At 39.3% G+C, this 12,195-nt stretch overlaps 1 protein-coding gene across 1 annotated transcript; it reads right to left on the bottom strand.

Moving 5' to 3' along the window:
* Positions 1 to 606: 606 nt before the first annotated feature.
* Bnc1 (basonuclin zinc finger protein 1) lies at positions 607 to 10,945 on the bottom strand. The gene is made up of 4 exons (XM_027922206.3): positions 10,828 to 10,945; positions 9,455 to 9,690; positions 5,517 to 7,360; positions 607 to 1,291 (listed from the first exon to the last, which is right to left on the bottom strand). Exons 1-4 carry the CDS (start codon positions 10,943 to 10,945, stop codon positions 607 to 609), a joined length of 2,883 nt encoding a protein of 960 aa, XP_027778007.2.
* Positions 10,946 to 12,195: the final 1,250 nt, after the last annotated feature.

The raw sequence follows: 12,195 nt of genomic DNA, 5'->3' as shown, positions 1-12,195 counted from the left end.
CACATTAGAGGCCAATCCGCTTCTGCTGAGAAGTCCCAGGAGTAAGATATGAGATCTTCAGGGGAGGGAGGGAGCATTATCCACTCCAAATGGAGGCATGATTTCAGAAGGTCATTTTTCCAAAATCAAGCCTGGATTTCAGACTCATTAAAGAAGGAACTGAAAAATGGAATCTTTGGGACTGGTGTCTTGTCCATGTGGCAATCTTTTCCAGGTGAACATTTCTTCCCCAACATCCTTAATACTGTAGGCCTCACTTGAAACCACCCCCAGGTCCTGGGCCCTCATTGTTGATCTGTAAGACCTAAAGCTCTCCCAGGAAATGTGTAAACAAATCTGGGGAATACGGGGTTTCTTCAAGGTTTCCTTATATCAGCAAAAAACCTCTTGGGCGAAGAAAAATTATAATAGGAAGAGCTACCCCAATTGTTGACTTTCCACAAGAGCTGTCTTTTGTTTATCCTGCTATGGAAAACTACATAGGCAAATCAAATACTTTTAGTCTGGCTTACCCAAAGAGTATTAAATAGTCAGACACATTTCTTTGGATTACATTATTCCTGAATTATGACAAATGCTTATCAGAGATTTTGGTCTACCACTTTGTTACTGGAGGTGATTTGGAGACAAGGCCAGACTCTTGTGCAGGTTGGGATTCTGGCTGTGTCTGTTTCTACTGCGAACAGATGAAAACATCGTGTTGCAGCCTGGCACTTTGCATTTGTGGAGCTGGCGGAGGTGCACAGTTTTATAGTGGGCCCTAAAGGTTCCTTTGTTACTGTAGGTCTTTTGGCAGAGGTGACAGGTTATGGGCAACCCAGAAGGCAAGCTGGCAAGACTCTGGTCAGCCTTCTCCATTAGGACACAGATGGGATATTCATCTTCCCCAGGGACAAGGCCTGGTCCTTCACAGTTCCCATCACTGTCCTCCATAAGCACAGTGCCTTCCTCACTCACCCCATCAGAGTCCCAGGAGGAATGGCTGCTGCTCTCTGACTTCATGCTTGAGGTAGTGCTCAAATCCAGGATGGTGCCCTCACTAGGGGGGCCAGAGTTGTAGCTCTCCAGGCTGGCACTGTGGACTTGGGTTATTGGGTAAATCAGACTGCCCATTCGACTTGTTCCCTTGAAGATGACAGATGTTTGGGATGCTTGCTGTGTGAAAGTCACATCCTGATAGGACTCCTTAGCCACATCTTTTATAAGGTAAGCTGCACGAAAATGGTCTTCACTGCTCTCCAGTGCTTCTTGGTTCAACACTTTTGGGTGGAGATTTAGATTTGAACTGTGTCTACAAGAGTGAAAAGATAGTTAGCAACCAGTTGGAATGTTTCATAAAGAAACACATTTCTCAGTAGAGAGACTTACTAGACATCAGGAAAAACTTGTGGAGCGAGCAAAGTGATGGTAAAGTGTTAGGTCCCTGTGAAATGTCCCTGTGTTTAGTGCATACTGGCCCAACTGTTATTCACTACTTGTCAGAAGTTAGCATTCACCAGGAAAACCAACAGTCTGGAAACTTTGGTTTTTACCATCAGATTAACATAGTACCTCATCTATAGAGAATGGCTAGACTACTTCAATTAGGCCAGTTTAAGTAGAACACTAGAAACAGGAGATCCTAGAAGAATATCAGTCACAAACTATAAAGACCTAAGCAGAGGATTTTATTTCAATGAAACCAGGAAATATTACTTTCTTGAACTGCACTAATACAGTCATTGAGTACCTGAAATGTGGCTAGCATCATTTATTGAAATGACAATATTTTAGAATTGAATTAAATGTTATTAAGACTTAGCTAACTTGTTTCCTTTTATATTTTAATGTAGCTATTAGACAATATTAAAAATTTCCTATCTGGCTCATATCATCTTTCTGTGGAATAGTGCAAGTCTAGAGCATCTGTACACACTTCTCAAGAAGCTCTACATGTGTGGGTTAAAATCTGGCAATAAATTGTGTGTATGCATGTAGATTAGTTCATATTTGCAGCATTTCACAATATACCAGACGGAAGTTTTGCAAATGCAGCAGTGTGAGCATACCACCAATCTTCTACCCAATGATTACTCCTAAAGGGCAGATAATGAACATCCATTATAACACATGCCTTTTACTCATATGTTATCATTTGGATGTAACTTGTAAATCAATGTTGTTCTTGTTTGGGGATCCCGTTAACTTCTGACAAGCAAAACTAACCTTTATGAAGGGTTACAATCTTATAGGGAACAGAAGAATAATCCCAAAGAAAATGCCTTTCCCAATACAGATCAGATTGTATGCCAGGGTCAAATTGGGAAAAACATTCTTACTAAAGTGACTAAGAATGGAATTTTCTTTTTCAAATCTCCTAAGATATGTGTGTATATTGGAGACTTAATAATATTTTATAAAACATATAACATTTACTATGTAATTTTTATTCATAATTTTTGGGGGACATAATCAAAATTATGCTCCTAGTTTACCCACTTTGCAAGCAGCACTTCTTAACTATAATTCTGCCCTGTGATTATGTCAGCATTCTGGGTTGAAGGGCTGGTATGTGTTGGTAGAAAACCAGACACTAGATTAACATATAGGTTCCGGTACACACAAGTGGTTACAAAAGAAAAAAAACAGACAAATATATTGACTGGAACCTTGTACAGAAAGGTCTCTACTGCAGCAAAGAAAACCTCTGAGTCTTTGCCCACCTAACTCTTGAGTATCCATGAATAATAAGAGCTAACTTATGAGCTCCTCTTCATCCTTCTTTAGCCACAGAAGGTTAATTACATTTCCCAAGGTTCCATGTCCCCTTATGACCAATAACTACCACGAATGCAAAACCTTTCTAACCCTCTGGACCATGTACCAGGCTTCTGTTTCCAAGACCTTACAAACCCTGTTCCCTTATCTTCCCTTCAAATTCTAGCTTCCCCTTCAACTCTTCTTCCTGGCTTCTATTTTAGTTGAGACCAGTGGTTCTAAAAGTACGGTCTGAACAATCCTAGTGGTCCCTGACTCTCTTTTAAGAGTTTTCAAGGGTGGTCTGAGCAATGCCTGTGGTTTCCCAAGTCAAGTGTTCATAATTAACATTCTATATACCCTTTTTTACTCTTATTCTTGGTGTATAGTGGAGTTTTCCAGAGGTTACTGATATGTGATATTACAACAGAATAAATGCGGAAGCAGATTCTTACATCCAGTTGTCTTCTAACTAAAACAGATAATAAAGAGATTTGCAAAAATCTCTTGCACCAAAGCCACTCATCTCCCTAATTTTGTGTTTTTGAAAATATAGTTATTTTTTCCTAAAAATGTTATTACAATAATATATACTTATTGTTATTTCAAAGTGACACAACAATTTTTTTTTTGTTTTGGAAAACATTTTTTCTTAAAAATGCTATTATAACATGTTTATTGTTTTTTCAAAGTGATATAATGAATATTTTTTGTTTCAATTTCTAATATGGTAAAATATTGATAGCTATAAACCAAACAGAGAAAAACTCTTGAGGGTTCTTTGCTAAGTGTTTATAAAGAGCTGTGCAATCAAAACATTTGAGAGTTCCTGGTTTAGACGCATTCCTTCTTTCAGGAAGCTTCCTTAACTTCCCAAGGAATCTGGTGAGGCACCTTCCCCTGTGCCCACAGCAGCCTACATTTCTTCCACTGTAGCAGTTTTCATCATATTCAGCTGTAAATGATTTTTACTGTTTTGTCTCCTCTACTACTCTGAAGGCCTTGTGGGTAGGGATGTGTCCCTACTACCTAATACAATAAACATTTGTTGGCTAAATAAGCATTTAAGGTACTGACCCCCTCCCTCCCTGATGGGTCCTGATAATTGCTGCTGGCAGTTAACAGTGGCTCGAAGATGGAAAGTTAGTTGTCCTTAGAGCGACACATTTCTTATCTTTGACTCAGAAATGGTGGTAGGCTTGGGGCTGTCTACAAAGTCCCATTTAACATTGTATCATTTTAAGCATAGATTCTAGGTACAATGTATTCCAAGTTCTACCGGAGTTAATAGTTTTAAATTTAGAATGCAAGATATTTTCTTGTTGTGGTGGGGGGCTCATATCTACAAACAGGCCAGAACATAAAAAATTAAATACATAAAAAAGTAAATATCAAATAAAAAAGTATCCAGAATCAATGTGCATTCTAATCTAGTGGATACTGAAGGCTAGAACAGTCCTGTAACTATCAAAGATAATCTGACTGATGATTACCTCTTCTTAACAACAGCTTATTCATGGACAAACATTTCTCCTTTGAAAGGAGAAGGACTAGTTCACTAATTAGGGTATCTTGGTGGTTTGGTTTAACATCCTAGCAACGGAAACAGGAATTTTAATATCTCCTGTGCTCTACCCTATTTGTTAAAGACAATGAGTATGTTCTTATGAACCCTATCCAGGAATGTGTGTGGGAGTCTGTGCATTTTCACCCTCTTAACAAATGTGGCATTACAATTTGGACTAGGTTAGTGGTTGTGTTAAACTGCTTCAAATTGAGCTTGTTTGAGCCAACATTTATGATACTACATGTCATCTGATAGCTGATCCTTTCCCTAAGTCTGTTAGGGTTGTTTTTTGGCATGCTTGCTCTTCCTTTTGTAGGGTGACCCGGAGTATGTTTAGGGACCCAAGTTCATGAAGAAAAGCATAAGCAAGATGGTAACACCAGCTTTGTGCCTCCAGAGTGATGAGACATGCTCCCCAGTTAGGCATAAACAGTTTGACACTGTGTATCATGAACACCCAGCATCTTTCAAACATACATCACAGCCCCCAATCACCTTTATTCTTTGATTTCCTAGTATTTAAGAAACTTTAATCAAGCAGCTATTCTTTCTTTCAAATGTATCTGTTTAACTAGAAATCAGAGAAAATTTTCACTTGATGGGCTTCATATTATGAAATTGAAATTAGACAAGTTTTGGGAAACTATAGTGATAACTTAAAAAGCCCCTTTCTTTGTCCTGAGTCAAATGGCTACTTGTCTTTTAACCAAGCTTCTGATGTGAGAACTACGAAAGTATTCCTTATCTCACACCTTTGGGCCTGATGTGTTTCTGAATTCAGAATTTCTCAGACTTCAGAAAGGTAGAATGATTTATATACTGAAATATTATGTTAATGCCCCTATAATAAATTCATTAATATTTCTGTACTAAATATACATAAAAGTCTGCACTAAGATAGATTAGAAAAAGATTACTAATAGCTTCATGTCATTTCAGGTCAGGTTTTATAGCCAAGAGAGTTGAGATTTTTGGAATTGAAAGTTTGTGAATGTGGAAATATGGAGATTCACAGAACAATGATTCTCACACTATGATCCCCAGAACAGCAACACCAGCATTGCCTGGAAACTTGCCAGAAATGCAAAATTGCAGGTTTCATCCCAGAAATTCAAGGGGTAGGACCCAGAAGTCTGTGTTTTAACAAATTCTATGGATGTTAAAGTTTAAAAATCACCACCTTAGAAAAAATAATTGCCAAAAGATGCCTTACCTGTCTCTGCTCCTGCGGGATGGAAAAGTGGCACTACAGCCCTCCACTGTGCATGTGTGTGTTTCTTTGGCATGCATATTTTTATGGTGCATTTTCACACTACAAGCATTTTTAAAGGTCTTTTTGCAGATGTCACACTGGAAGCGATTTTCTTCCTTCTGTCTTGCTAATGCATGCTGATCCATGTGTTCCAATTCTTTAGAATCTTCCAGACAAGGAAAAGTCATCCCCCTGTTTGACAAAGCACTGAAGAGTCCCCCAGCAAGTAGGCGCTGCTGTAGTTCCATGTAGTCAGGAAAAGGAACTTGGGACTCCATTTCAGGTGTGAAGTGGTTTTCACGGCCACCATCCTCCACTTCCCTTGGCACCATGGTCAACGCTAGCTTCTGCTCAGTCTCCCTCTCTGAATTGTGTGTGGCCTGTTCAGGGGTTCGGCTGACAGTTCCACAGGACTCTATCACTGAGTTAAGATGGCAGGGCCTCTCTAAGCTTCCTGAGTGTGTGTGCTGCTCCTCAGGTGTTCTGTCTGGCTGAGGACTGTAGTCCTCTGGCTCATCTTCACTGACCACCTGCAGGGGCATGTCTTCATCTGAACTGAGGTTGTGCCTTTTCTCATTAGCTATTTCCACAGCTTCCTTCTCTATTTTGATTGGCATACTGGACTTCCGGGATTTCTTCTTAGGAAGAATATCAAATGGCATTTCATTGGAAACCAGTTGTTCTGGGATTGAAGAGGACAGTAGAGGGAGCGAAGGCAGCATCCCAGGTGTATTTGCCAGTTCAGCAGGAGTAGCTGGACTACGGTAGAAAGGAAGGACTGGTTGGACTGTTTTTAGGTTGGGGAAAAGCACACCATTTTGTCCAATGCTGGAGAAGGATGGTTGGCCTTTGGAATCCTCCCCTGGGCTACTGTAGCTGGGTAGAGGCCCACAGTCTGGAGACATCACTGTGAAACCTGGGCGTTTGTAGTTCTCAGAGCTTGCCAGGCTAAGGCTGTTCCTGAGATCTTTGTCCCGGTTATTTCTGTTCATTGGCATGTGAAGTCGAGGGTTGGGGTTGGCACTGTGGCGGTTCCGGCTCCTGAGGGAGCTAAACACCATGTTACACCCTTCGATGGTGCACTTATGCTTGATCTTCAGGTGGACGGCGTTGTAGTGGATTTTCAGAGTGCCTTTGTCATAGAAGGTCTTCTCACATGCAGTGCAGAACACTCGGCCCTTCTTTGTGCTAAGGTTGGTCCTCTCATGCTTCACTTTGGCCTCAGGGGATAACTGTGTCCTTTCAAGTTTAGTGATTATGCTGTATGAGCTGGAGTCACTTGAACGGGCACTCTCTTCTTTTTGAATAACAGAATCTGGACAGTTTAAACATTGCTCTTTTTCAACCTGAAATGGTGTGGAACTAGAGGTTAAGAAGCTGCTGTCAGAGAAGGGCCCATGGATTTCCTGTTTGGGTTCCTGGCTTTGGTCCTGACCCTGTTCCAACATATATTGTTCAGGCAATGACCCTATCAGTGCAGGAGGCAGAGGGTTGAAGAACTGGAAAGGCAGCATGAAAGTCATGTTGCTTATGAGGTTCTCAAAAGGGTGTATGCTAGTGGGGTTTCCTTTGTCCATAGGAGTGGGGAGGCTAGAACTCCTGTGGCTGCAGCTCTCAATGAAAGCTCTGATATCTACATTTGCTGTGGAAGGAGGTATGATGATGGACTGTTCTTCTTTCTCTTGAATTGCCATGAGCTCAACTATGGACTTGGTCTCTCCAAAACGAAGGAACTGCTGCAAGGTAGCCACTTCTTCCTCGCTGGTCATGATGCTCCAGTGATCCAATACCTTCCCTGACGCATCCTACACCGAAATCAGAATTTAAAAGTGTGATCAATTTACTACTCTTTACGCATTCCTTTAATAAAGTAGTCATTTGATTAAGGTCTTCACTAGACTACAGAGAGTCTTTGTGCATTATCAGAAAAAGATGACCTCTCTGGATGAAAGTGTACAGGGCTTGTGGACTTCAGCCCCTGCCCACCTCACTCTACTCTCCTAGACCAGAAACTCTGAATAAAACATAAACTGCACAAATGTAAGCAATGATCTTATGACAGGTTCAGAAAAGAGAAGTAAAATTATATTACTCAAGCCCAAGTAAGGGAAATTCAGTTGTTATTTTTCACCTCATTTCAAACCAACTGATGTCTTACATGAGGCATAATCATTTTCCCCACTAAAATTAAAATATACATCATTTGAACAATAGTAACTTCTTTATCTAAAGAGTATAGATGAAGCAATCAGACTAGATATAGCTCAAGTATTCGTTTGTTGCAAGTTTAATAATCTTCCCAAGCAACTACAGAAAACAAATGAACCTGTATTGATCTATTGCCCATGCTCACAAAGCAGAGCTGTAATTACACTGGAGTGTTGGAGATCTTTCAAACTCTAGCAAGGCCTAACTTTTCCCAAAACTATAATAAATATTTTATCACAGAACATGTATTTGATGGCCTACTGAGATTTTTCACAGTGTATGTAAGAGTTTTGAAGACGATAAGGAACATAACATTATAAATTTTTCATGTACTAGAGGTTCAAGGTAATTGATTACATATTTTTAATCCTAACTCTAGAAAGCAAGATTATTAGGATCATTAAATATTGATCTATGTCATAATGTAAGATCATAATGCTACTCTACATAAGTGTCTGTTTCTAGACTGCAAGGGGTCCAGCACTAGAGGTGAGCAAATATATTTCCAGGATAACTTTATGGGTTTTAGAGTTAAGCAGAAGTGGGTTCAAACTACGGACTTAACATATACTAGTGCAATGAATTTCAGCTAGACCTTTAAAAAAATACTCTGAGACTCTGATTTTTCAGTTAGAAAATGGTGATAATATATTTACTTCATAAAATTACTGGAAGAGTGTCAGGTATTTAGTTTTTGTTTTTAATGATATTGTCCAAGACTGAAGTTTATTTTAGCATTGGAAATATATTCACTTCCCATTTCACTGTAATTTTCACTGAATTTTCTAGTATAGTAGCAAGAAAAAAGTTCTGCAACTGTTTCATATCTTTTCAAAAGATTAATATAATTCATCTCAGGAAATATGTTCTTTTCTTGAGAACCTTGATTGCCTCTCTGAATATAAAACACGAAGGCTTACATCTATGGCATGGTCTGGGAAGAAAGGTTAAATTGTTCTGAAAATAAAGAACAGAAAAAGGTATGAAGGGAATGGAACATTGAAGAAAAGATGAGAAAATGTGAGGAAGACAAAAGAACTGCAGGGGAGGAGAGGTAGGGGGAGGAGATGAGGGAGGAGGGAGAGTTGAGGGAGGGGGAGGAGATGAGGGAGAGGGAGAGGGAGCATGATCACACATGTGTGAGAATGCCAGAGTGAGCAAGCAAGTGCACAAGTAATAGAGAACATATGAACAAGTGCAAGAACACAGAAATATTACAAGAAGTAGAGCCTAGGAAGGAAAATCAGCATTGGAATGCCAGAAAACTTTAAAGAACAAGATGGAGCTGCATAAATTGTAAGCTGCTTTCTGTGTGGTTCTGGAATGTAAGTTTCCTTTCTGACCGCAAATTCTCAGTAAAATCTGATATAGGTAGCATCTTGTGTCAGTAAGTAGTTTGAGAATAATAAAAGAACTGAAGGTACCACCCAATTGGGACAAATAGTTTACTATGTAAGAGGTAGCTTAGTGAAACCCACATAAAAAAAAATGTCATGGTCCCACAGCCTGAAGTTCCACAGATATCTTGGGAAGAGCAGAGGATTCCCCCCATAAAAAAATATTATGTAGGGGCATAAGTCATTAGAAATATTAATGGGAAAGATGACCACCAATGACTATTACTAGTAGGCAACTAGGTCATATCAGTTACCGGGGTACTAATTTCAGAACAGTGACCACGGTCACTGTACCTGCAGCACATATCCACGGATATAATCCTGAAGGGTCCAGTCCAAGGCATGCAAGATCTGGAGAACCTCATCTTGCTTCAACACACTGAAGAGCCGGTCCAGTAGGATTTTCAGGCGAACGGGGATGGCCTGCGTCCCATAGAGCATGAGGCTGCTGATATCAAACACCACATTGGACTGGACAATTTCCACCTGGCTTGTTGGATATACTGGGGGAATCCTCAGCTTACTTAGAGCTGAAAATAAAATTGAAGAAATATAATTTTGAAAAATTCTACATTTAGGAGAAGGACTATACAGAAAATAGACTGGGGCTAATTCTCAGTTATCTGTCTCAGTAGAAAGAACATGAATATGCAAATGATTAGTAGCCTTAATACCTATCAGGCTTTAAGTTATTCACAGGAACTTGTAAACTAAAATTGACTGGCTTTAAGGCTTTTCTCCCTTTCTTGAGGTATCCCTATGAGTGAAATTATCACAAATAGGGAAGGGACAGGGAAAAACAAAGGTGGCAAGTGCATAATCAGTATGGAAAATCAGGAAGCAAAGAATCTAGAGGTGAAGAATCTGGACTTAGGATTCTGGAAGATCTTGGTTTAAGCCCTAACCTACTGTTTTCTACTTGTGGGGTTTGACAAATTAATTCACCTAAATCCAAGATGTTCAGTGCAACAGCCACTAGTCACATTTGACTATTTATATTTAGATTAAAATAAATTTAAATATAAGAAATTCCATTCTTTGGTCACACTACTCCATAGTTACAAGCGGCTAGTATTGAAGGATGTCCAAATATAAATTTCAGGTAAACCATGAATAAGGGATATTTTTATATTAAAATTTTATTAGGGCAAACTGAAGCTAAAAAATCATTAGTCTATAACATTCCTATCAGTGTCAAATAAATAGCACTGAAATACCAGTTTCTGCATTTAGAATGGGGTTAATAATGCCACGTGTGGTGGTGCATGCCTGTGACTTGGGAGGCTGAGGCACAGGCTGAAGGATCACAAGTTTAAGTAGCCTCAGAAACTTAGTAAAGCCCTAAGCAACTTAGTGAGACCCTGTCTCAAAATTTAAAAAAAGAGTGGGGGTATTGGGAATGTGGCTTAGTGGTAAAGTGTCTCTGGGTTCAATCCCTAGTACAAAAAAAAAAAAAAAAAAAGACTACTCTAGAATGGAGTTAATGAGATACCATATAAAGTTGTTAAAATTCAAAGAGATAACATGTAAAATCTGTCAGCCTGTTACCTAGAACATACTACTTAGTAGTTAGCTGCTATTCATAGATACTAAACCAGTCCCTGAATATCTGTAAGTTATTATGAGGGAACACTATAAGCCAAGAGAGGGGGAAAAAATAAAGTTACCATGAGCTACCCATCCATGTCTGCACTGCTCACACTGACGATGGTTTATTTTTCCAGGTTTGAAACTTTGGCAACTACAGTTCAGAGTACAGCTGATAGCCTGCAAAAGAGAACACATGTGTGCACAGCGATGTAAATGCTGTATGGAACATAACACTGCATTTATAAAACAAAACACATGCCTCCATTTAGCACCATTTATTGAGCAACAGTGCCCACTGTGGCAAGCCCAAAGGTGTATGTAGTACCTCGGAAAGGCAATCAACTGGCCCAGCACTCAGGAGACTATAAACTTCACAGATTTTCTACATATGAAAATGGACAAAAAATATCAGGATTTATAAGAAAAGATATAGCTTGGAAGGAAATATGCCACTTTGTTATTAAGAGCATAGAAAAGGTCAACAACCACACTTTTATCAAAGTCTCTAAGCTGACCACAGCAGTAACTCTGCATGGTATACAGAGGCCATCTTGGGATAAGTAAAATGGTGAACACTCTGAACCAAAAGTATTACAGGTATGGAATTTGTTACCCCCACCCCAGGATGCAGTAGAGGCTGAAAAGAGAAACAGATCTGAGAACATATAAGGGTTGACTACATGAGGATGATTTCCTGACCCCATTTACTGGAATATGTGGCTGTCAGAGACAGAGGTTGGAAGATAGAATCCCTGCATTGATGCCCCAGTTACATGTTATTGTGCCAGTTTGGTGTGGATGTGTAGAATATACAAAAATAAAACTGAATCAGAAAACAGAGATGTGTATGTTCAACAAAGTTCTAGTGTTAAGAGCGAAGCTTCATATATATTTTTAAGATGAATTCTTGAAAGGAGATAGAGGCCTGAAGAATATAATCTATTATTAAAAAGAAAAAAGCCTTAAAGGAAATCTATCAGTGAGGTTCCTGGGAAGAGCCTTTGGGTAGAATCTACATGATTAAAGAGAGCCTTGAAACTGGGGAGACTGTGTATGTTTGGAAGAAGGAAGAAAATGCCTTACAATTATAGGTTGAGACCCCTAATCTGTTAATTGAGGAACTATGTGGCATTGCATGGAATACAGGGAAGGGAGAATATGCCAAAGATATGGTAAACTCATTCCAAAGAGTATATCACCAGTCTTCCTTTAAAAATCAGTGGCTGGTGGGATTTTAAGATGGTATAGACACTTTGGAAAAGTTTATATAAAAGTCTTTTGGAAACAGTCTGACAGCTCCTCAAAAAGGTGAGTTTATAGACCCAGAGGGGTTGGGGTTGTGGCTCAGCAGTAGAGTGCTTGCCTTGAATGTGCAAGGCCCTGGGTTCGATCCTCAGCACAACATAAAAATAAATAAAACAAAGGTATAAAAGAAATAAATTTGA

Source organism: Marmota flaviventris, chromosome 2 (assembly GCF_047511675.1).
Source record: "Marmota flaviventris isolate mMarFla1 chromosome 2, mMarFla1.hap1, whole genome shotgun sequence".
Taxonomy (NCBI): Eukaryota; Metazoa; Chordata; class Mammalia; order Rodentia; family Sciuridae; genus Marmota; species Marmota flaviventris.
Note: the sequence above shows the minus strand (reverse complement) of the source record. Positions and strands in the feature narration are given on the sequence as shown.